Below are 27,031 nucleotides of genomic sequence, written 5' to 3'. Positions count from 1 at the left end.
ATATTCATTACCAGGGGAGAGAACAATAGAGAAATAATATATACAACAGACATTGTGACCTGTAAGGCACAGTTGCGGCAACCGGTTTAAAATGGGTCAAATGCACCTAAGTCTTACCACCAAATTCAAAACTAATAGAACTAGAAATGGACCTTTTAATTTTGGGGGTCAGAACCGACATCCTATGATATATCTTCAGTCAGACAACGTCACCAGGTTGCAGAGAATGGCCAGACATTAGTTGTTCTTTGTGCAAAGCTGCCTTAACCTTGTTGTGAATGGGACTGACAGAGAGCTAAGGATGTCACATACCCAAATAATGTGTTAAGAGTCAAGTGTAAGTTTTTATAAATATTTTCAACAGGTGGAGACAAAAGTAAACGTAGTGGTCTGCTATATAACTCTTAATAGGTACTTGGCCACATTTTTCTTGGTTGGGTTGCTACATATACTAAACAACACAAGGGGAAGGACTTCAGGCCCATTTCAGCCTGATTTCTTGATAGAGGTTAGCCAATTTGTTCTTGAGATTGCCATTAAATCTCTCTACTGGCCTACGGATTGGAGACATTACAGGCAATGTGAATTTTGCTGTATGTTCAAAGTGGACAAGATGGACTTTGCCACACTCTTGACAAAGTGGGGTCTCTGATCAGTTATGATGCTAACAGGTACCAAATCTCTGGGCACAAACTCCCTCACATGTATTTTCACAACAACAATAGCATCTAGCCTTCTGCAAGGACAAGCCTTTACCCACCTAGAGAACATGTCAAAGATTACTAGAAGGTATTGCCACTTATTACAGCAAGGAATTTGTATAGGCAGAAATGTGGTTTGTAAGGGGGAGGAACTGCCCTTCTTGGTGGCCTGTACAGCTTGCTACAATGCTATCCTGGAGACAGATGTTTCAATGCTTACACTATTCATTAGCCATTTTAGAGAATTCAGTGGTGAACTATAACTTGTTCCATGTCATGACCATCCCTTTTCTTCATACATGAGCCTGGCCATGGTACATCCTAACAAAATGTGATGATAGGATTTTGGTTGCCATTAATCAACCCTGGTCATCTTGCCACAGAGAGTCATCATGCAATAAACATCCGTTTCTTATCTAATTGTTTTTTTTTCACTAGAGAGGATATGTTCTTGCACAAGGGCCCGATCCTCGAGAATCTGATAGGGGACGGGACAGGACTTATATTAGATCATGCTCTTCCTCTGAGTCAGATACCACAGCTAGTGTTTCTGTTCAGTCTGCAAAATCATTGCAATCACTGATTTCACCATCTAGCGGATGGTGAGAGGCACACTGCATAATGGATACATATTTCCTGTAACATAATAGCATCTAGGAGGTCCTTCACATATTGGATATTGTTGATGATGCATCTTGCTAATGTCTGGGATACTTTATGATTCCACTGTTGACCAAAGTCATGGGCTATTCCAAATGCATATCAGGAGTGAGTGTTTATGTTGACAGACTGTATAGAGGCTAGGCTGAATGCTCTACTTAATGCTTTTAAATCGGGGACTTGGGCACAGATGACCTAGGGCAACCTCTCATTCACTTCCACTTCCCCAGACTCACACACCATGTGCCCCACAATCAAATTTCCATTCTGATCTTCTTAACATGACCCATCAACAAAATAGCTCAGGTCTTCTTCAGAGACAGCCACATCAATTAAATTGTTTCGGGCAATGAATAAGTAATTAGTAACAGTTGCACAATCATGGGGTCCAGCATTGTGTCGTTGCCCAACTTGAGCTGTTGGGAGCAAAGATGCTGGGTTTAGAACTGAGCACCTGGTCAATATGACATTATAGGAACATAAACAAAGAATCTCATATTTACTGACTCAGGATAAAAAACATGTGCTGAGTTTTAGTTTTCAGAAACCCGGAGAAAGCTAAATGAGACACAGTGACCTCTAGTGTACATCATAGCAGAAGGTTATGGCAGCTAAGGCAAAAAACATTCCTCTCATGACAATATGGGGGAAACCTGTCTTGTAATAAGGAAGTGCTAATGCAGGTGCACAGGCTTAACTACTTAACTACCTCCTCCGCTTCTCCTGTTCACTGCAATAGCTCCATAATGTTCAAATAGGTGTACTGATGTATGGGTTTAATGAAGTTGGTGTATCCTAAGATCCACTGCAGGCAGTACCCAAAAAGCCCAACACAGTGTGCCTTTCTCAGAACGTGCACATATAAGACCTGTCCTGCTAATAAACCGTGTAGGATAGTCAGGATATTAAGAGGTCTGCCACATATTGTGTAAGAACTGACCCTCCAGGAAACTTTATATCATCTAAATCTTTCTTGAATTGTTGGGTTAGAGGGTAGGGGACTCGATGTGCCCCTGGGGTAAAAAAGGTCATGCTTTACTGCATTCCTCTGTGTGAGAATGCAAATCTGTGTCGACAGACTTTCTGTATGGGGTTGGAAAAGGGGTTGGAAAAGAATGCCGGGCACAATTCTATAATGTTAAAGTGTGTGGTAACTGGGGGAATGCAGGAAAGTATATTATCTGTGCTTGGTACTACAGGAGATGAAATGACTACCTCTTCATTAACTGACCTTGGGTCTTGAAAATAATAATAGGTGGCCTTCCCCAGTTTTTTGAGCAGCAGTAATGCTGTGTTTCGTGAACCTGTAGTGCGGACAGTAAGATAGTGGTTTAGGAGTGCTTCAATAACAGATTACCCTTCATCTTGACTGGTTCAACAATGCGGATGTACCCTACCTTTTTTTCATGTGTTGACCACAAAGTCTTATTCTAGGTCTGTATGGGCTGTTGCTTAGACTGCTTTGGTGTTACCATGGGGAACACATAAGAACACCCTATCCGGTGTGCAATAGATGGTGCACATGAGCATGTAGTTTGGATTTGACTTCTCATATTCCTGCTTACGTGTGCCCATGGTGTTGTTCCATACACATGTGAAGTACCCCTAGGTTGGTTGTTGTGTGATGACTACCTTATAGCGCCAGCTGCTGAACAGCAGTCCGTACATCCCTTTTCCACATCTAATTAACTGCAGGAGAACGAGACATCTGTTGTTAAACCAACCCCAGAACATATCCCGAGCTCTTGCACATTCCAGATATGACTTACTATTTGATGAACAGAGGCTCTGAAGGTAATATATTGGAATTGACACTGGACCAACATAACAGTGGTGGTGATGAAGAAGACTCATAGCAGTAATGAGAGTAGGGCCACGAATGTGAAACCCCTACACCATGGGTTTCATAAGGGAGCTGTACCAGACTAATGTGGTACAGAGGATCAGAGTGTGGTGTTAGGAAAAGTCTATAATAACTCTGTTGATCTATCCTGCTATTTGCTAACTAATCTGAACCCTATAACTAACACAGAAGAAACTGGAGTGTGTTCCACAGGCACCCAAGATATTTGCCAGAATAACACAGACTGAATATGCATCCTAATAAAGTATGTTCTATCACCAACCTTTGAAGTTATTGAGTGTCTATTGAATAATCAGTGAATCTGTGAAGAAGTGCAACACTATCTGAATTCAGAACTTATAAGTATCCATGGTGATGTGGAGCAAAACAGTTGGCCAACAATCCTTGGAAATGACTCCCGAGTGCCTGATGGTATATGGACCTGGAGAGACATCTAGCAGGACAGAAGATTAATCTGTGGATGTCGAGTATGCAGTTTCACACTAAAGGGACCAGTGAAAGGCATCTGGGCCCCAGGCAACAAAATCATAACAGACTTTTGGGCCAAGTGCAACTGGGACTGGGTCACACAGAGAGAAGTATGGGGTGTGCGGCTGCCTGGTAGCCTGACCAGGTACCTCACCTCTGCCCCAGGGGTATCCCCTGATGTGTTTCTAAGAACTGGATAGACAGTTAAGCTTTGGGTCCCTTTCCCACCCCAGCCACAAGCTATTAACAAGTTAGAGAAAGGTCAGGTGTTAATAGTAGGTAACAGTATTTATTGGGATGGTAAGGCAACAGAAATATCAGTGACGGGTATGTTTGCTGTATCATGGTGAAGATAGGTGGGTAGAGTTAATTGCTGTACCCTTGACAGATTTGCATTTTGTGATACAGAGAGAAGCTAGGCAGTTCAGTGCATATTGGCCTGTAGTTGAAAGTGCTTAAGTATTTATATAGACATTTTGAACGGATGACATAAACTAGTGCCCAAGAAGTTGCAATAGTTACATTTGAGGAAGGTCATCGTACAGCCAATCTGTTTGCCCCTACTGAGATTCTGTGTGCTATTATAAATGAAGTCTGTGAGCAATCTTGCATTACCTCAACCATGTCTCCAACAGCGTTCTTCTTATTATTGGCAGTTCTGACCTCCTGCTGTTGGTGATGTTGAAATAAGAGATCTTAAATGCAGTGCCATCCACACCTGCTTCTCACTCCCCAACTCTGAACTTAAACCCTTCATTTGTTTTACATGAGATTGATAAAGAAAAGAACACTCTCCAACATGAACAATTTGCTAGACATTTCATAACAACATGATGATAAAATTCGATTGTGCTTAGACTGTAGTTTAGAGGAAAATTAAACGCTGAAAGCTTATGAAAATGATGCCAAAAAAACCTCCACTCCTACGATAATAAAACAAAAATCAAAACACGCCTGCCCTGGCGTCAGCTTTATTCTTCTGTTCAGAAATTCACTTACAATGTCATATTACTTCAAATATGTTCCGTAAAAAGCTATGCGTTGCAACATTCATGCACATTGCAGTATTTTGCTTGATTTAGCATGTCTGTTCAGAGCGTGTGATCCGTGCCTAGTGAGCCACTATGCGTATAGTCAAATGGCATTTATGTTTGAATCTGTGTTCCCGATGATTTGCGCGCCTTTGGATGCATGTTTAGGGTTAAAGTTTGTGTGGAAGCACACCAGTGAATGTTTCATCTGATCACTCCCTTAATTGTCTGGTGAGCAACCTTTGGCGTACATTGTTTACTAGGATAATTGTCATGGGTGTGTGCTCTGCGGTGTTAGTTAAAGCAACGTGGCGGGGCTCAGTGTGCTCTGCCTCTATCCTCTGCTGACAGCATGATCTTTTGTGATGTGGTGTCCTTTGAGTATGTTAACTGCCTCGCGTTTCCCTATTGGTTTCTTTGAGCTTGAAAGCATGACTGCCTGCTGTGGGGGAACCACACTTATTTCTAGAGAAGTGTTCACAGAGCTTTCAAGTGAATCAAGGTATTGACAAAGGAGATTTGTAAAGTGAATGCACACATCACAGTTAACTCGACCGAGCTAAGCACATTCTCCCTGGTGACATATGAGCATAAACCCAGGCTTGGCCGACCACAACAAGAAGAATGACAAACATAAACAAGACTGAGCCCTTCATATAGACATTCTCTACCTAAAATGATCTGAACCACACGAAGCCGGGATCAAGAGCCGGCTTATCAAAGATTATTTACAAGTCAGCTTGAAACTGCTGTGATGTGATGCCCCTACGCTTACAATATGGCAGCACAGAGAAAAGTACCAGCAATCTCGAACAGAGTATGTGATACAATAATGTACGGGCTCATCCAATGCCTCAATTGCTGCCTGTAAACAGGCTCCAAGCCTAGCGGAGGTGTGAAGAATTCTGTGGGGAATAACAGGGAAAAGTGTGTGTGTGTGCGTGCATTCTCCCTGTACAGAGTTCCACTGCGCTTGAACTAGGTTTGCACTTTAAACAATACAAAAAATAAAACTGTCATCAATTTCATTCAGTTAATGCCCCACTTTGCAGTGCCTTTCACACTCTGTCTCGTCAGCATTAGAGGCACAGGCCTTGATTCATGCAGTAATGTTGCACAACTTTCTGCAGTATCCTGATCAGTGCTTAATTTGTGGAGGTGTTTGCCAGGGCTGAGCCCTGGCACTTATTTCTGAGGCCTGGCATGTATTTTCTCAGACACAGATTGATTATGAAGTAATGATAGCCAGAGCATCCATCAACCACAATGAGCAGGTGTGAGCTGTAGTCTAACCCCAAATGTGTCAACACTGTGCGGAGCAGCTGTGGGTGGTGAAAGCAATGGTGCGGAACTGCCCGGCCACAGTGTCGCACACGTGCTAGAAAATATTTGGGCTATGGCACTTATTTCCTTACAAATTAAGCACTGAACCTGATGTTCTCCTTTGCATTTTCATATTTGTTGGAGATGATCAAATTACTCATAATCGCTGATAACTGCTCGAGGAATGGACACATGTGGTTTTGAAAGCTCGCAAAGAAAACATACCAGTTAGTCTGATAACGGATTTCAGAACATGTCGTATTTTGTGGTTGTTTTCTTTCTTTAAAACAGCAAGCTGCCTTGATTATTTCTAATTGTTTTCATGTATGCCAATGTTTAAATGAGCCCTACGGGCCAGTTCCTCCCCGTCCCATATAGCCTTGAGAGGTACTCACTCGAAGGGGTCGCTGGGATCGGCCCTCTGGAGCTCAGCGGGGATTGGGATGCGTTTGTAGTACATTTCCCAGTCGAAGGCCCCGCGCATGGCGTCTCCGGCTTGCGCCTCGTAGCCAAAGTGATTGTGGTCAATGACGTCGATCATGGGGCACACAATGGTCCTGTGGTTCAGGGCAATCTGGTCTGAAAAAAGGAAAGCGACATGTAAGGCAATGCACATTCCAGCCACCGGGCCATCCATCATATTCCAGCAGAGGGAAGACAGAGGTTCTCTGCGGAAGAGGAAGACAGTTGTTTGCACTCTCTACAACCCCTGCCATGCCTCTCTGCTTTTCACTTCCACATACATTCCTTTTTTACTCTGGACTTCCGGCAGCAGGGGAATGATTAGAAACAATTATAACTTTCAAGGGGGGGTCTATCCCAGTGAGACCTGTATATCTCTGTCACTCAGAGGCTGCACATTTCCCCCGATCTCTTTCCCGAAGACACACACATACATACCATGGAATACCTTTCCTGCTTCAAGATTGCTGTGCTTAAACATAGCCCTATTCTTCCCTGCTACAAGGGTGTTTAGAAGCTTGAGAATGTAATGGCCCGCAGCCATTCTCTCTGAACTGAGGGAGAGCTCATGCACCCTAATCTCAACAGAATAATCAGGAAATGATGCCAAACAAGGTGCATTCGAGAAGGGGCAATGTCAAATCGGATTTCAATAAGGGTCCTTCACTAACTTATCACTAGTGATTTGCAGCATGGACTGTGGTTCTCACACACATCAAGTGGCTGTAATGCAGGACTTCTCTGTCACAATTGATCTTTTCTAATGCGTCTTTGATCGACACGTTTTGTGTGTGTTAATATTCATAACAGCTGCACTAACATTCCTAACAGATCAAACATGTGTTTTTCCAGAGTAATGGTGGAATATCTGCTCCAAGAGATCCACAATCCCGGCCCATCAACAATCCTCCAAACGATGTTTAAGAAGTGAAGTGCATCCTCAACATTGGGACAAGTAAGTCTACTGAATCCATAAATAAATAAACAAATACATAAGGCGCCCTACGTCACATAGACACTGTCATTAGCTGACTGGAATGCCAGAAATGAGCATGAGGCATGGTAGCCAGCCCCCATGATTCTCCTTGGTACAAATGTTTTCAAACAGGGCAACCCACCTCCATCCGCCCCCCTCCCTCTAGCATGGTACATGCTTTCTAGCAGTGCAATGACCACTGTTTTGGAGACCTTCTGCAAAAATAATCTAATGTATCTGTGATCACAGCTGTGGCAGGTGAATTTGCATCAGGAAAGCCCGACACAACTCTCCGAATTCTTTAAAGTCCACAATAAACCTGATTCACTTCTTAAGCCGCACAGTTTAAACTCGTTTTTGCTTGTTTTTGTTGAACTTTGTGTGTTCTTCAAATCATTAAGCAAGCGTGTATAAAGAGACTTAACAAATAGTTGTAATCGGGGTGTACCTGCCTCCATCAGTCATACGGAAATAGGTATTATTTGGTACTCGGCAACATCAGTTAAACGTGTTTGGGAAGCCAGCTGAAGCCTATCTTGCTGATGGAAATATTGCACCTCTAAATCACGTTCATCTACTGTCTCAGTGACATACCTTTGACATCGATAGGCAACATGATGAATTGATTTGTCACAGTAGTGTAACAAAAACATGACAACGGAAAGGTCAAGGTCAGAACAACGGCTACGATCAAAGTCAATGCGTTGCCCATTCAAAAATACAAATATGAGACATAACCTGGGCAATGGCGCACAGATGCGGGTCCCGACGAAGCTTTCCCAGTCACACTCAGGTTTAGGCCCTTTTTGGAGTTTATCTTCTTTCAGACAGGAGGCTGTTTCTATAGATTTCTACTGCTGGAGAACATGTCTTCGCATTATTTCTCTGCTGCCCAGTGATCAATGTGTCCCACTGTAAGTAATTGATCAGCTGTGACAAATTGCTCCCTGTGGGAACGCACACCTCTAACTACGAAGTCGAAGCAATTTCTTTCGTAGAGACAGAAACAAGTGGATATGAAATAGCAGCGCTTTTTTTCTTCCTGGGAACTGGAGAGAAGGGAAAGGGATTGCTCCTCGAGCTGCCTGATTGATGCAGAGGCCTGAGCATCACTCACAGTGAACTGGGGGAGCTTCCACTGGGCACATATGTACCACCACATGCAGCCATGTCCTTATTCGTACCAAACAACAGATTGCATATTTCCATGCGGTGACACCTCGTCTCTGCATGTCAACCATCACCCGCTCTTTTTAGTACTATATTATTAACTAAAGAACGAATCTTCGCCAGCCCATCTACACGGGCATGTATTTGAAAGGAAATCGTGCTATCTGCATACGTTTCCAATTACAATTGGAAATTGGCTGCAAATACTGTATATTTTCCACTCAACGTTTGGCCTTGCTGGTTATGCATGCACAAGCAGGTCTGTGAGCCCCGCTATTGAGAACGAACACGCCCCAATAACCTGTTCTATGGGAAAATGCCCACTTGGGAGGGTCTACAACCACATTTTAGCTCGCTGTACATTTCACAGAGGAGAAATGTTAATCTGCACATCAGTCTGATCCCACCCACCTGGGCAGTCCAGCACCGAAATGCTAGGAACATGTTCTCTGAACAAGAGTACCAACAGCAACCCCAGACACGTGTTTAGGCCTTGTCGGTCCTCATCAGTGGGATGTGAGCAGAATTACCACATGCCGTAATTCTGCCGATTTGGCTGTTTCTTGGAAGTAAGGCGGTGGAATTGCTGGAGGTTTTCCCTCCATCTCACCACCAAACCAACAGTACGGCAGAGCGGTAATGTAGCATTAACAGAGTTGCTCAGTTTTACCGCTTTTTTTTTGCTGCACCACTGTACTGTGTCTTTAATAATGCATTTACATTGATGTATGATCAATATATTTATCAGTGCCGTGTGTGGACATTTTTGGTGCCCACACAATATACGGAATGTGGCCTCTGGACACTGCTTGAACTGACATTTCATAATTAATATGGATGTTTAAATGAGGTATAGGAATTCATTCATAACACACCAACTAGACTTGTTGTGTTTTTGGATGGCGGGAGAGGGCAAGCAGGGGCAAAAGATATATCAGGATACATTGTGTTTTCCAGGAAAAGGATTGGGCATTGTAGTTCCTTCTTGAGCAAAAACAGCACTGAGCCAGCAAAGAAGCAGTGCCCTGCCTGAAACGTACACAACTAAGTGATGGACGTGTAAATTGTAGTTTCCATGGGAGACATTGGCTTAATTAAACTGTGAAATAACTCCATGATTGGGGGAGGTACAGGGCTTATCTGTGGTGTGGAAAATCTGAGGTAGAGACAATTGCTTATGGGCTGCAGTACGAAATCGGGTCCTGCTGGTTTCCTTTTTTAGTTTGGTCTTCTTGAAATTTGCCAAGTGTCATGGAAATGCAGCGATGGCAAATAATAATAATAATAATAATAATAATAATAGTAATTGTTATTATTATTATTATGATGTATTATTTATTTATTTATTATTATTATTATTATTATTATTATTGTTATTATTATTATTATTATTTTCTTTGTTATTATTCTTACTAATATTGTTTTCATTAATAAATGTATGTATATCAAGAACCCATCTCAGGTGCAATGAGGTGCTAGAGAAAACCATTGGTTCATAATCAATAGCAACACCGTTTTCCTAAACAGCTTTTGTAATAAATATGATTGTACTATGCTTTAATTCCAACTCTTACCACAAAGGAAAACACTTTTCATGAAGGCATTAAAGGTAAAATATAGGCATGATTTATTTTTGCTTAACTTCCAAAACCCAAAGCAGTTATTTTTGATCTGGGGTGTAATGTAAATGAAATGCATAAAAGCCCATTGTATGGCTTTTATGCATTTCATTTACATTAAGCCCTATATTCATTCCTGTGTGTGGTGTAGAGTAGGAATGGATAATAAGGTACAATTCAGCCTCCCACTTCCTCTCCACCACACACATTATCCAGCATTTGCATTGCAGTATGTTTTAATCAGGTGACATCCAATTTGGGAGAATGTTCCACCCACCCAAACCAGGCACGACCCCCAATTTAACAATATCGATTCACTACAACCTCACCCTACCCCCCTTTTGGGACAAGAAACACACAGGGTTGCATAGGAATAAAATAGAAATAAATTAATCAATTTCATTATCAATCAATTATGCACCTAGGAACCTCCAAGGTCAATTGGTAACTACAATGAAGAATATTCAATACACTGATTGCATCACTTTTCTTTGCTACATTTATTTAATGTGCATATTTAAAACACACAGTGAGTGTGCATCCAGCATGCATTGAACAGAATTGTCATTTTAAAGGAGACCCAATTAAATCAAAACATCCCTGCCTATCTAAATCTCTTTCAACTTTGTATTAATTGTAATTAAACATTCCCCGCTACACCAAATAGACATGTCAGAATTACAAACAGAGTCCTCGAATAAACTCAATTGCAAGACAACTACTTAGCAATCCTGCACGAGAATCCGAGAATCCGAGAATCACTCGCAAAATGAACATATATGTTTTCTAAATTTCCTTTAGTGGTGTTTCTATTGCATTTCCATGTAAGAGTATACATTTGTAATTTTCAATGGGCAACTTAAACATGGAAAAAGGTTGCCATTAATAACTCTTTTCCTTTTGTCTTGAATGGCTCAACACCAGTGAAAGTATTATGCTTGGTGATGTAACCATATATTACTTCAGATACATTATTTCTTTAGGGTGCACACAGTGAAATATTATTTTGGCTCCCCGACTACTCACCTGCTTTTTATCATTACAATAGCTCTGTGCAAACACACCATAGGACCTATTCTATCAAGTACATCATTCCAGAATCATATTAATTTCTTAATTATTCCCTAACTTCACAGGATCTACAGCCAACTTACAGACCTGCACCCCTCAATACCTAATAGTGACAGGGGCCAGGGTTTTATCTACTCCCCTTAAGAGCATGGGTCCCATAGGATTATTTCCCCATCATATTACATGTACATATTAGTGTCTTTTGTCTGTCTTCCAGACAGATGAACATACTGCTAAGGACTGGCACAACTCTACCCCTCTATGAACTGGTTGGCGTCAGCCAAACAGATGGATCATCTTCCCTTCAAAGTCTGGTTTCTTTCTTTTTGTTTTGGGCATGTTTGGTGTCTCTTCCACTGGAGAAAGCCTGGATCTTTAACTCCAAATAGGCCTCTCTAACAGGGTGAGGCTGCTAATTAAAAACATGGGTCCAATGGAAAGCCAACTATTTTCTTCTCCTTTCTGTTGTTATCAATTCTTCTTTCTTTCCTTCTTTCCGTCCATCAGCCAGCCAGTCAGTGAGCTAGCGAGTCAGTGAATATCCGTCCCTGGGATCTAATGGTTTTATATAGCAGAAAAAATACCTTTAGCAGTGTGTATAGTTTCTCTAATCTATTTGGTCAAAGTATGTGATGGAATTGGGCTCCAAAAGTGACATCACACTAACCCACCCTCTTTGTACTCGCTGGGTTTATTAATGAAGGAGGCAGTCTAATGGGAGTAACTTTTACACCCCGTTTCCCTCTCATTTCAATGGATGTCATCTTGGATAATTCTACATTAAACAATTCTCGTTTAGGGAATAACATATTTCTCACATTTGATCAATTTACTAATCTGTTTATTAGATTACTCTCATATAGCAAACTGAATAATGTGAGATTCATCTCAGCACGACATATGGTGGATGAGTTGCAGAATGTTCATGTTTCCTTCTGACACCTGTTAGGAAAGATTTCTCTTTACTGAACCTTTCCTTCCATCTTTATGGAACCCCTAAACTTTGTTCTTTTATTTTTTAATCTGACCTGTACGTTTTGCAGTGCAATGAAGCCTTAAGCTTCACTGCACTGGCATTTGCCCATATATTATGGGGAAATTGACATGTCCTTCAGGCTGTCTGTACTGGGAAACATTATTGCCCTTAGTTGTGTTACAGTGTTACCACTTTTGGTTACGTTTGTATCACTTGTGGTAACCTATTATCATTGTACAATGCAGCTTACAATGGTGTACATTTTTGTATTAGCCCTAGACTAACACTTAGAGGATTTTTGATTACTCTAGGTGTGCTAAAAGATAAGCTGGTGCAGCAGTGACTTTTTCCTACTTTGGGGAATTTTTGTTTTAGCCTTACCACGTTTAACGCGTTTGGCTACTAACTGTGGCCACTGGACAAACATTGTCATGGCACAAAATGTTTCGCTTCTCCTTTTCACATCTAGTTCTTTAGCCTTCTTGCTGGCCTAAGAGGCCAGGAAAATCCTTATAAGGACTTCTAGTGCCCGGGAAAGCAGAAGCTTTTGGTGGGCTACCACAGGGCTGTGTATGTTTGCTGGCATGATGTGGGCTGGGGCTGTCTGGTCCCAATCCACAAACTGGTTTTGGTGTGTCAGAGTAGCATGCATAAATGATCCAACTAGTGGTACTGATTGGACCACTGTTGGGGTGTGTGTGTGGGCAAGTCCTGCTATTGGCCAGTGAGGGCAGCAGCTCTTACCTGGCTTTTAGGATAAGAAGAGAACTCCTGCACCCATTCTTCAGAGATCCTGGAGAAACCTGAAGGAGCCAAGTCTCCTGTCCAGCAGTGAGACCTGCAAAGAAACCTGAGACCTGACTGAAGGAGGCCTGGCGACCAACTAATGCTGCGGTCCTGGAGGATCCCTGTCTTGCTTGTGATCTTTGGCAACCCTTGGAGTGGAGAGACCATCCATTCCTGATGTCTGCTCGGTGCCCTGCCAAAGAAAGACTTCAGTAGTGCCTTGCTCAATTCTGGGCTACCATGCTGCTGGTGTCACCATTCTGAGTTTTGTCCTGAAACTTAGGGGATTTTCAGCTGGCCCTACGAGACTGACCTCCGCAAAATGTCGGAATCCTTGCATTAAGGGGACCCGGGATAGGAGGGAAAGTCTGACTGCGGCTGCTAAGTCCCTTTACTTTGCCATGCTATGGTGACCACCATCCAAAATTGCTTACCCAACCCGAGTCCCATCCTGAGAGGGGTCCTGCATCGTGTTTTGCTGCAATCTTCCATCCTTCCTTGCAACAGTGAAAGACACTAACCGGAGATCAGCTCGAACCGGCAACTCTGGGGAATCGAGGACTGTGGCCTTTGGTGGGAAAAGCAATGTCAGACCCTCTTCCTTTGTCCGGCCACATCTGGGGAAGGAATGGAGTATGGGGGGTAAGTTACAGAGCTTCTAACCTACCCCTATAGTCCCATTATAAGTCAATGGGCTTATAATGAACATTTATTGAAACAATGTTGGCTTTGCCACAGCTTGCTTGCGCAAGCAGTCTGAAAGTTGGGGCTACTTTTGGTAGTTAGTTTTACTTGTGCCCTAACCCCAAGAATGCTTCACTGGACCCCGTAGACCCTACCTGCATTTTCTGTTGTTTCATAACTTCTGTGGAACTCTATCCTGAACTATTGGGCAAATGGCCCCAGACAACTTAGGGCTGGACAACTCTATTTAGGGATCATCTATGTGGACCTTGAGTGCACAATACTAATCAAACATTTCCTTTGCAGGAGTTTCTGATATGTATTATGCCCTATAACCAAGTGAATGTATACATGTGCCTATGTATATCAGTCTTGTGTGATAGTCATTTTTCAACAGTGTGTTTTGGACAATAAATAATAACTGTATTTGTATACATCCTGCCTAAGTGTAATTTGTGATTCCCACTATGTGGCCTCATTGGGCCTCATTGGGGACCCTATACAAGCTCACCACCTCTGAAGAACTTAGCCTAGAACTTAGCCTAGACCGCCTGTCACTGCTACCTAAACTGGTTTGGCTACAGCTTCCAAGAGTTGTCCCTGTCACAATATAGGTTGGACTTCTATACATCTGTCCACCAGGCCAGAGTATAGAAAATCAGTTCTAACAACACCTTTATATAAAAAAAAAAATTCCCTCTTAGGATAACAGGCTCACTGGCATGCATACTAGGATATATAAACACTGGCGCACACAATTTTTGCGTGAAGATATCCACTTTTGCCTAATTTACATAATGAATAAAATATCACAAAAGTATTCTTTTACATTCAGATAATTGAGCTTTTCACTCGGATTTAAAACAACAAATGAAGTCTCTAGGAACTTCCATTCATTAATTACAAGCAGAAATATGATTCCATATGTAAATTTCACATTGTGCATTATTTGATATAATGGGATGAATCATAATCTATTATTTTTCATTTTTATTTATTACACATTTGTAAGGCACCTACACAGCAGGTGTTTCCAGGTGCCACAAGACTAAAAGGGAGGGGGGGCAGAGGAGTATAACAACAATAAACAGTCCTACTAAGCCTTGAGACATTCAAATCTAAAATGCAATACCAGTTCCTGGAGGCCTTTATGACTTCTTAGAATGATGGTTGCCATAGTGCAATGTCCTTTGAAGTACAGAGCTGCCAGCCCATGTTTGCTCCTTTACCTTCCAGGGCAAGGTGTTTTGTTTCACCAATGAAGACTTTAACAGTCATTTTATTTTTCCTAGCATATCGTTTATACATCCACAAAACAGAGCAACATTATACATGCTTGAAATTAAACGCCTATTAAAGACATATCTTCACTATATTCAAAGCTGATTTTCAGTGAAATAGACACAATACAAGGCCCAATTTGGTTTTTCATTTTCCTATAAACTGTTGTGCTCCTCATAAGAGCTTGGGCTATTTTTCCATTTCACAAAAGATTGCTGGATACTTTTGGTTAACTGGGAAGATTTCATTGTGTGCCTTTTCATGTAACATTGGACTTATACTTATACTCTTGTTATTGATGGGCTGCTAACATCGCACGTTTCCTTGCCCAAATCATTTTTCAGCTGCTTTGTGCAGGACGCAGCTCACATACGTGTTTTTAAACTGCCCTTTTTCTATCTTTGCATCTTTCTTTCGCATATGTGTCCCTGCAGATCAAGCATGTATTTTCATGCTGGCACAAATACTGTAGATTCCTATTAAGTCGGCCTGTTTTTATACATCACCAAAAAGCAGGCAAACTCCATAGGGATGCATTGTAAATGCGGTTTACCCAATTTGCATGGCTGAGTGCAAAAGGATGGCATACAAGTATGTAACCTTTCTACACTCCCCTTTTGCACTCTGCCATGCAAATGAAGAACATGGCACTGTGGGACCTGTGTACGCAAAAGTGCAAACACAACAGGTCCTTGCTGAGTTCTTACAGGGGACTCAAAAATTACCCTCAAACTGTTTTATTTACAGTTAGTACCCGGTGCAGGTTTTATTGTTGCTTGCAAAAGAACCGATTGGTTTATTTGCGAGCCTTAACTGATGGTAAGCCCGTTCACGCTTTTGTGTTACCCTCGCGCTGCTTTGTTCTTTTTTCCGGCCACCATGGAAAGTGAGAAGGCGCTACATGTAGTCCCTTCTTCCTCTTCCATTTTTTTTGTTTAGTATGGCCGCTAAGGAAAGAGAAAACAGACTACGTTTTCAGCCTCAGCAGCCATTTTTGTAACTATTCTTTCAGCCACGAAATGCAACATATCTTGCAACCGGATAAAAAAACAAAAAACGTTAGTACTCCAGTCTAACGAGATGGGGTACTAATTGCAATAAGCCCCTTGACTGGCCCTTGACTGGCCTGTAACTATGGACCCCGGGGGCATTACCTTATGCAATAATGGTCGGTAGTCTCAGAGAGTATTGTCATAATATTAGTGGTCAAAAGGCTCTCTGTGTTAGACTTGGTTTAGAGCAAATTGAAATATGGTGAAACTATTTCCTGGAAAACCAACATGCATTGAACTAAAGGCCTGAATCACAGAGCTTTTACTACAATAGAATTGCAGCACTATAAAACATCAGGCCCTAGGACTCATATCAGTCTCATCTGTGAAGCAATAACCATACAATTAAGCAAGAGCATCATTATGAGAACAATGTAAAGTGAAGATTGCAATTTACTGGAATATGATAATTCATTAAAAATGGATAGATCATTTTTCATAAACTAGCTATGAAATAACTTTTTTTTTGCATGTTCTTGTGGGAGCACAAACAAACAAGTAAGTTCAGTTATACAAGATGGAAAGAATCATTTGTTGGTTGCGAGTTATGTGCACAATTGAACATATCAAATATCTCAGGGCTTCTCAGTGCCCAGCCAAGATGAGAGCTATCCTTTGAGATCCCTGTTTCCTCCTCCTGAACTAATATTGTATTGAGCAGATCCACATGGAGCAGAAGGAACAAATCGCATTGAGAACATCTGCGGTTAAGTGGCAGCTCTTGTTAGTAGTGTTTGAGGCTGTTGAGCAGCTGCCACCACATCTGTACACTACAGAGTCAGAGGTACCAGACACATCCCTGACAGCAGCGCTGAGAAACATGCACTCTACACATTAAAGTAAATGACACACCAGTAAGAGGACACAACAACCTGCAAGGAGGTTTTCCATTTTCTTTATTTTCCCTTACCTGAGAGAATGTAAAGCGATGTATTTACAGAAGTATTCCACCTCTCCTAGGTCAAAATATGTTCAAGTATTCTAGAATAACACAACAAGCTATGCACATACATGTAATGCTTCATGAACTCTTCGTTATTTATTAACTCTAAACTATTTACTTTCACTGTGACTGAGCCTTGCCACTATCTTGTGTATATCGAAAGTTGTTGATGCATTCTTTATTTTCACATCTGTATGTAAAATTCACCTTGTCTTTATTTCAACGATTAGGCTAGAACTTAACAATGTGCAGAGACAGAACTTTAGAATATGTTTTGATGTTCATATAAGGGAAAGACAAATCTACAGAAAACTTTATTGAAAGGGAGCCATGAAGAAATTAACATTTTAGTAAAACGATACTGTGAATTCATCTTCACAGTTAGTCTTATCACCTGAGCATGTAGAGTTAGACAGTGCCACCCCCTTAGTATGAATCGTGTTTATCAGTATATTGCATTTCCTCTATGTTGGCAGCACCAGTGTCCTCTCTCACATGGATGTATAGATTTATAAAGCATAGAAGACGTCTCAAAAATGGACCCCTTGACCCTCCAAATATTTCGGTCTATGAGTGTGGAATCACATTTCAGCATGGATGATTCCCAGGTGGAACGTTCAGTGGGCTTCCAGGTCTCTCACAATTACTTGTCCTATTTTGCCTCAGAACTCTAGATTAATTCCTTGTTTAGTCATTCGGGTTCATGTAACCAATCAGACTCCTGAACGATGATCATCCCTTTATAAAAGGCCCTGCTATTTTCCTGTGATTGGTGGCCTTGTCTAACCTGTGATGGAAGAAGTAAACAGAGTAGGCTTACACTTGGATGGTGTTAGGTGTGTCATTGTCTTGCTTTGAGCAGAGGTTTGTAAATTTGTATGTGTAATGTGTTGGGTTTTGTCTAGTTCGTTGGTCTCTATAGTATTTGTTGACCATTTTTAAGTGCCTTTATCTTTTTGTTTGTTAAGTGCCAAAACAGTTACTCTTTCCTCTTGTCCTTTATTATCCTCCAGTAAAATCTAGAAAAATCCAAACAAATCCCTGTCCCTCATCCTACTCCCCAAACCAATGACAAAACACAACAATAACAAGCGTATTTCTTTTCACAGTATACTTGTTTGTGTGCTGTTTGTGTTGTTGGTCAAGAAGAGACTAGGCAGTTAAATTGTTATTTGGGTGTTCTGGTTGTTTCGTCTTCCTCTTTTTCTCCAAGTTTTTAGGGCTGTTCTCTCATGGTCTGCCTGCTATTCTGGGAGGGACAGAAGGTGGGAGGAGAGGACATTCCTCCATCATATATTATATGGATGGAATTCATCCTGTGTGTTGCTGCCTGATCATGGGCCAACAACACACAGCATTGCAGATTCTCTGAGTCGGCAGGGAGACTGGCACATTGGAGAAGGCCTCATGATACGGAGAGGAAGAGGAGGAAAGGCCAGGGCTATTGAATGAGGCCTCAAGCACAGAGCCAAGGGAGTTAACGCCTATGTTGTAAGCTCCCACAGAGCCAGGACATGCAGTGCCCCTTATGGATTGCCCCACAGAGGAAGGGCATGGTCATCATGTGAATGGAAGTGGCATATGAATCAAACACTCTGGATGATGAGTATGTATAGCTCCTGTCTGAGAGGAACGAAGTGGTCTCCACCCAGCAGAGAGATGGAGTTGGTGATTTGCCTTGCCTCCCAAAGGACCTGCTTGTAGAGGAGCATGAGGTATGGATTAATGCAGGGTGGATACATGTGGGAAGAGGTTGAAGCAGGGAGAGAAAGCTGGAGAATGGGTTGCACCCTGTGGATGACAGTCCTGATAAACCATGTTCTGCAGCAGCATCTAGACATTTACCAAGCAAATGGCGACCCTTGCTCCACTGAGCAAACTCGTGGCCTGACTGCCAACACCACTGCCTCCAGTGGTACTGAAGAAGCAGGTCGAGTAAGTACCAAGACCAGAATGTTGCATTGTGATGTTATGCTCAATGTATGTACCAAAACCCTGTACCAAACTAGCCTGCTCAGTTAGTGCCAGTGATGGCCCCAGTCAAATTGGTCCAGTGGCAGCTCCCTGATGTTTGCTATATCGCAACAACATTTGGCGGGGTCAAGCTACTGGAAGTGTCTTACTTTTGGGCAGAAACCCCTACACAGTGGGATGGGGAATGTTGGCATCAATTGCATGCATTTCATAATTCTTATAAGATGTAGGTTGCTGTGCAGAGGGGAAGGAATTAGGCAGCCATTGCCAATGGACTAGCCACAGAGGGAGTCACCCAAGATGCAAAAGTTGCAGTTGTTTGTCAGAGAACTTGAGAACTTCAGTGTTATGTTATGTTATGTTATTTTATTTATAAGGCTCAAAAGCCCAAGGGCATCCAGGCACCATGAAAAGGAGGCTAGAGCCCTATCTAATACAACCGGGTAGCTGTATCAGAACCTTATGAGAATAGAAAGGTCTGCAACTGTTTCCGGAAGATCAGAAGATTTGCTGTATTACGTAAAAGAGCCAGTAGGGCATTGCAGGCCCGTGCGGCCTGCACATGAAAAGTGCAGCCATTTCCACAAGCTCTTTTAACTATGTCTACTTGCAGGGAGCAGGTCTGAAAGACGATGCATACCGCAGCAATTTGAATCTTTTGGAGTCTTTGTAGATCTGCCTTCTTCGCTCCTCCCAAGAGCGCGTTGCAGTAGTCCACTCTGGGTAATATTACTTTTACGGTTTTCCTCTGAAACCAGCGGGGCCATTTGACGAAGCACTTTCAAATGACAATTAGTGCTTTTTACGATTGCGTCAACATGGGCCTTGTTGTCTACATTTGCCTCCAAATAGGTGCCCATGGTCTTAACCTTGAGTACCACTGGTATCTGACATCCATCAACCAGGAAGCTGTTATACTGGGGACCCAGCTTCTCTCTAGTTTGTTTGGGGCCATATAGCATTAGTTCCGTCTTTGTGGCATTAAGGCAGAGCCAATTAGTTGTCATCCAGCTTTTCACCATTTGATAGATCTGGTCTAGTGTGTGTTGGTCTTTACTGTGGTCTCCACCAACCTCCAGTGCCAACTGAAAATCCTCTGCATAATTGCAGAAAAAAAGGTCTGAATGATCAAGATCCCTACATAAAGGGATAATGTAAATGTTAAAAAGCAGGGGGGAGAGACAAGCCCCCTGAGGGACTCCACAGATGGTAATATCGGCAATGCGTGGGAACATTTGTTGGAAATCTTGTGAAAATTAGTAGGTGGTACTGTCAGTGTACTTTAGGATATCCTGAGACCATAGGTCTTGCTGTGCCATTGAGCAAGCACAGGAAGTTGAAGGAGTGGCTGTATCCTGTAAGTGAGCCTGTGAAATGCATTAGGTGGCTGAGCCCTATGCGAGAGACAGAGACATTTAAGGGCTGGCTGCATCTCATGAGAGAGCAAGAGAACTATAATGGGTAGCTGTGCTCTGTGAGAGTGCCTGAGCAATGTAAGTCGTTGCTGCATCCTGTGAGAGAACCCAAGAAGATTTGCCAATTGATGACTGTGATTTTGGCAATAGTAGGAACAAAACTATTTCTGGCACAATATTCAATGGCATACATAAATCAGGAACTGGTTGTGGCCCCAGTTATTTCCTCCTGGTCTAAATGGCAATGCTATGAAGGGAATCCAAATTCTTCTCATGAGGGATCCAATCTGTCTCCCATGGAAATGATGGTCTAGCATTCTATGGTGAATATAACGCAGTGGCTGTAGTTTCTATTTTCAAAGGAAGAGGAATATCCTGTGTCATTGGGGTATCAGGAGCGCTTTTCTCTTGCCCTTGTAATCCTGACTCGGTCTCATTACAACTAGAATCAGAGTTTTTCTCTGCCTTTAGCTTCGAGCCACACACACAAAAAAAAATAAGTCTTGCTCCCACTTCACACCTGGTGGTTTCTATGGGTTTTCTCTATCTCCTTTCCAAGAATTCAGTTGGAGCAGTGGTACCTAGGGGGTTTCGTACACTAAGAGTCCTATCAGCCCATCCCTCTTAATCTGTATCAGATTGTAAAACAAGTTCAGGAGAGCAATTTGTATTTTCTTTCCACTGAACAACAGAGGAAATACCTTTAATATTCCCTTTTGCCTAGTTTCACCGCGAGGCATAAGATAAATAATTGAGTTGGCAGGGATTTCAACCTTAAGCTCTAGTGAAAATATTATTTTGTCCCTACTGGAATTCAATATTTGTGAGGAAAAAAAAAAGGTTATAAGTATGACCCTCCACATTATTCATAGTGGGGAACATGGCTTGGGAGGTCAAAGGGAGAAACCAGACTTCTACTCTTTGGCCCAGACAGTGACGCGGTGCTCATGATCTTTCTGTAGGTCCCAGTGCACTGGTAGAAAAGAGGACCTTTTTAGATATCTCCCCAAGTACAAGGGTGATGGAACAGGAACTTATCTTGGTCACTTGTGTGCATGATCCAAAAGTGGGAGTGTCAATGTTAATCCACTCTTTCTCAGCTGTAGGAACTGTGGGGATAGAGTTTACTCTACTTGTGCGGGAACCCCAGATTGTGTCAACTGAGTCTGATCCCACACCTAAGACATTAAGTGAGGGGTCAGAAATGAAAGCCGGACACAAAGTTGTCATATTTGGCTTATAGACTTTTATTCAAAGTGAATAGGTTAGACAAATGCCTCTCTGACCGTATACTATTAAGGAGTTTCCCTACCCAAAAAAACAAAACTGCGGATCTATCTTTGTAAGAATTTCATACATCCAAACAATCTATCCTGACCCTCACAATAAAACAACATAACAAAGTGACAAGTTAAATGTATATAAGCTGGTACTTGCGAACAGTGTTCTTAAATAAAAGTAGAATAACTCCAAAGTAAATGTTCTCCAGGATGGCAAACACCTTACTTCCAGAGGGGGATTCTATTCTCCTGGATTCGTCACTGGTATCACAAAATGTTTCTGGGTCTAACAGTCCCTTTTTCTCTTTCTTGGTCCACAGACAATCACTCTTCAGCCTTAAAAGTTCCACTTTAATAAATAGTTCCTTACTGTAACACACATTCCTTCCTTGTTTAAAAAACATTGTTTCTGCTTCACACTCCTTGCAGATTTGCAATTTGCCTGTTATACTCCCCTGTCAGTACTCTTGATGCACTCTCAACTGCCTGGTGTATTCTCCTGCCAAGTCTTCTCTCACACTCATAATTGCCTGGTGGACTCCCCTGCCAGGACTCTTGATGCACTTTCAACAGCCTTATGCGCTCTGCTGCCAGGACTTCGCTTGCACTCGCAATTGCCTGTTGTAATCCCCTGCCAGGAGTTCTCTTATATTCACAACTGTCTGGTGAATGCTTGTCAGGACTCCTATTGTCTTAAAGTGCCTCATATCTTCAGGTAGCATTTAACTTTCTTGTTGGCTTGGCATATCAACTTGACAAGGAATTACCTTACTTCCGTAATTTCACAATATTCAAAATGTTCTGCTCTCCTGGATTATAAACAATATTCCTGTCATTTTGCTTTCTGTAACGTTCCAATACAATGGTCTATTTGTCTTTGCTGTGGTCGACAAAATGCCCCAGGGTCCTCACTCTGCTCTGGCAGACTCATTAGTTCTCTGAAGCATTTCTGGGCTTGCTCATGCTTTCGTGTCATACCTTCGCCACTCTGGGCGGCTCTGACATCTCTTCAGGCTTCCTCTTGGCTCTGCTCATGCCCGTTGGCTTCCCTGGTAAGGAGAATGCAGCTTCTCTTGGCTGCCAGATGCTCATGGACCATCTCACGGTTCCTGGCATCTCCACGGCACTCCTCATTTACACCACGTCTCTGTCCTTCCCTGCCGGCAAACTCTATTGCTCCGCCCCACCGGCTTGTGTCTCCAGCTTCCGCACATGGGCCTGTGACTCCAGCCTCTGTCCGCCTTCAATAAAGCAGTCACGTCTTCTCCTGAGCTGCTTCTTAGAGTTCAGTTCACATCTTTAAAGGTCCCATGCACAGGTGCCTTCCTCCAACAACTAGTACGCTCAATACGTTTTTTTCTGTGTTTCAGTTATTTCCTCCTCCTCGTCTCAGTACTTGGGTGGTTGTGGTAAGTGAAGCCCATTGATGGTTTCTGATGCATTTTTGTTGTAGGATCTTTTTCAAAGATGGCACATGGAAGATCAGGTCTACTTAAAGGAGAATTAACATGACAATAGGCCATTAGGGTATTGGGCAACAGGGGGTCTCCCTCATGGGAAAGTGGGGGATATCACACCTAATCCAATGTGATCCTCCCTCATATAGCCACCCCAGAGTAAGGATCAGGTAGCGGCTGCTGTCCCCATGCCACATGGGATGAGGCTACCACTGGTGAATCCTTGCTAACTCCATTTGATTCTTCCCAATACTTAGCACATATCTGGACTGTTTACCATAACTGCATACTTATGACACAACCAGGCTGTTAATCATAACTGTTTGCATAACTAGCAAATATATAAACTGTTTAACCTAACTGTCTGCATAAGTATGAAATAACTGGGATATTTTTCATAACCCTTTTAATATTGAACACTTAGCTGGGTTGTTTAACATAAATAAATGCATATATAGCTGGGTAGTTTGCCACTCCGATCTGCATACCTTGCACATATATGGGTATCTTAGCTTAACTGTATGAATAATGATGACATAGCAGCCTAGCAGGGATTTATTCCATAAATATATGCATATATAGCTGGGTAGTTTGCCACTCCGATCTGCATACCTTGCACATATATGGATATATTAGCTTAACTGTATGAATAATGATGACATAGCAGCCTAGCAGGGATTTATTCCATACATTTCTGCATACCTAGCACATAAGTAGGCTATTTATCAGATTTTTCTTATTACCAAACACATAATCTGCCAGTTTAACATACCTGTCTGTAATAATGACATAGCACAGCTATTGTCCATAACTATCTGCATACCTAACACATAGATGGCCTGTTTACCAGAACTATCTGCATAATTAAGACATAGTGGGGTGTTTATGTTAACTGTCTACCTCATTATGGCAAAGCTGGGAGATTTCTTTAACACTCTGCATGAATACTTTGCACAAAGCTGAGCTGTTTACTTTGCTTGGTTGCTTTCCAAACACACAACCGGTAGGCTTATCATGCCTGTCAATATAATTATGACACACCTGGGATTTTTCAATAACAATCAGCCTACCAAGCACTTAGCTGGACTGTTTGGATTAACTGTCTGCACATCTAGAACATAGGTGTCTTCATGTCTAGCACATAACATAGTTTTTTAGCACACCTGTTGGCTTACCATCGACATATACAGGCAGCCCATCATGAATGACCATATAATTGTGAAATTGCTGGGATTTGTGTCCATACATTTTGGAATACCAAGCACATAGCTGTGTGGTTTACATGAACTGTCTGCACACCTACCAAATATGTGGGCTGTTCAACATAACTACCTGCATAACTTAGTACCTACTATGGCCTGTGTACTATAACCTTTCTGCATACCTAGCACATAACTGGGCTGTTTACCATAAATACCTGAATAACTAGCCCATAGCTGGTACATAGAGATAATAACAGACAGAGCAAGTGTCACCACAGTCGTATACGGCCCACTTACAGTGATCCAAACAATTGTCAATTTTGACTACCAATAAAGAGTGAAGGCATACCTCAAACCATCTCCTCAGGAAATGACAACCACATGAGGGAACTGCACCTCCACAACACTGCCCTCTTGCAAAATAACAAAAGATGGATTGACAAACAACAACATTAAACCTACTTCAAAGACCTTCAGACAATGGCCCTCATTACGACCCTGGCGGAGATCCATGGTGCAATTTGCACCATGGTCCATGGCGCTAAGCTGCCAACTCCGCCATGGTGGTTGGCGGACTTACCGCCCCATTCCGACCTTGGCGGGGCGGTAAGTCCCCAATCCCCATTTACCCTTCCCCATTCCCATTTTTGCCCCATAGGGTATAATGGGAGTGGGGAAGGCGTTAATTACGCCACCGTAAATTACGGTGGCGTAATTAACAACAAGTCCCGTAGCGCCATGGATTTTTCCGCCTGCAAAAAGCAGGCGTAGAAATCACCATGGCGCTACGGGAACTCGTAGTCAGGCGGAAAGGGGCGCCATGGTTTACGCCGGCGTAAACCCCTTTCCGCCAGGGTCGTAATGAGGGCCAATGTCTCAATACAAGAAAGACAAACTGATAAGGAAGGAGAACAGTGCAAGAAAGGAACCAAATAGTAGGCAAGTGTAAAATCACAGGAACCTCCCTCTCAATCCTACACCATCACAGAACCATCACCTTCACCAATTAAATAAGGACAATCCATTTGCAAAAGTTAGACCTAAGACCTCTTACATCATGTGATACAGCAGAAGACCCTAATAGAACCTTGGATAGAACATCCCCTCCAATTAGAGTGCTTCTCACAACCCAAAACTGTGTCACCCAAAATAAAGAAGCAGGTAATTGAGCAACAGATGAACACAGCACACTGAATACACCATTCATAATGAGAGAATGGAACATTAATGCCATAAAATCCACATGCAAACCTGCAGGACATACTGACCCCACATGCAATCTACTAGAGCCTGTCAACAAGGAAACAGATGAAACCTCATTAAACACTGCAACAACCAGCAATACTCAACCTATAAGTCAATAACCTGAGGGCTCCATAACTCCTATACCACTTCAAGAACTCTACACAAATTCAACACCCAAAACAACACAATACGCTGCAGCCTAATAAACGTTCATTGAAAGACAAGCACACAAACGGAAATCTATGACTGTTTAAGTGAAGGTGGCACAGATGCCCTTTTCCTCAGAATAAACATTGCTATTAGACAACTACAAATTAATAGCCCATAAAACCATCACTTAATGTTTTAAACTTATACAAGCAAACAGACAGGACAGAAGAGGAGGACTCACTGTGGCCCACATAAATCACATCACTGCCTCAAGTATATCATCAACATATATTGAAGATTGTGAAACTCTCCTTTTCATTTTCAAACTCTGCAACCAACTAAATATACTTGTCCAACTCATATACAGACCACCCACATAAAAACAGAGCTTCACTATAAAACGACACAATAGCCAACCTAGAAGTGAAACACTACAACATAATTGTGCTGGGAGACATCATCAACTGGTTTGAGTGAGAAAACAAAACATAGTCAAACTCCATCAGCACTCAGCTAGCAAGTCTAAATTTGAAACAAATGGTCAATGGAGATACACACACAGATGGACACACACTAGATTCATACCACTACAACCCTGCATTTCAGTCATCTGGAGTAGCCACCACATGATCCATTTTACCAACATTTCAACTTGTGCACCAGCCACACACACAAGCCCAGCAATCACAGCAAAATAAACTGGAAAGGGCTCAATTGGGACAATATGGCCAAACTAATGTCAATTTCCAACCAGTAATACCAGGAATCTCTGCTAGGGGAAATTTACTTTTTTCTATTGTCACCATCAGAAAGAAAACCAACGGACCACAAACATACACTCCAAGATCTCCAAAGACCACATGAAAACAGCAGGAGGTTTGATGCTTCACAAATAGAAAGCCAATAAAACAAAATGTTTGATCAGCCTTATGAAGGCTTGGTAGAGTTCCCAAAGTCCAAATCAAGCATGGGTGAGGCAGTTACAGCCAGCAAGCCAATTTATGTCCCCCTCACATGTACCCTCACTGGTGCATACCCTCACAAAAGGGCCAGCCCCAGGTTTGTTAATGTTAATGTTAATCAACTCTTATAAGGCACAACACACCCAAAGTCCTTAGTTCCCAGGAGATACAGTTCTATTAAACAAATCACAGCTTCAGCCTGTCAGAGAGAGCTAAAGCTGGAGAAGGAGCTCAAGTACATGACAATTTGCACAGGCTGGCATTGATATACAGGAGGCT

General features: G+C 42.2%; 1 protein-coding gene across 1 annotated transcript in view; it reads right to left on the bottom strand.

The window, feature by feature from the left end:
• Nucleotides 1-27,031, bottom strand: part of GALNTL6 (polypeptide N-acetylgalactosaminyltransferase like 6) — a 2,999,321-nt gene that overhangs the window by 500,463 nt on the left and 2,471,827 nt on the right. The window contains exon 8 of the mRNA XM_069631416.1: nt 6,443-6,626. Coding sequence (XP_069487517.1) covers nt 6,443-6,626 — 184 coding nt within the window. The remainder of the gene's footprint in view (nt 1-6,442; nt 6,627-27,031) is intronic.

Source organism: Ambystoma mexicanum, chromosome 6q (assembly GCF_040938575.1).
Source record: "Ambystoma mexicanum isolate Mex_15411 chromosome 6q, UKY_AmexF1_1, whole genome shotgun sequence".
Lineage (NCBI taxonomy): Eukaryota > Metazoa > Chordata > Amphibia > Caudata > Ambystomatidae > Ambystoma > Ambystoma mexicanum.
This window is presented reverse-complemented; position numbering and strand designations above follow the sequence as displayed.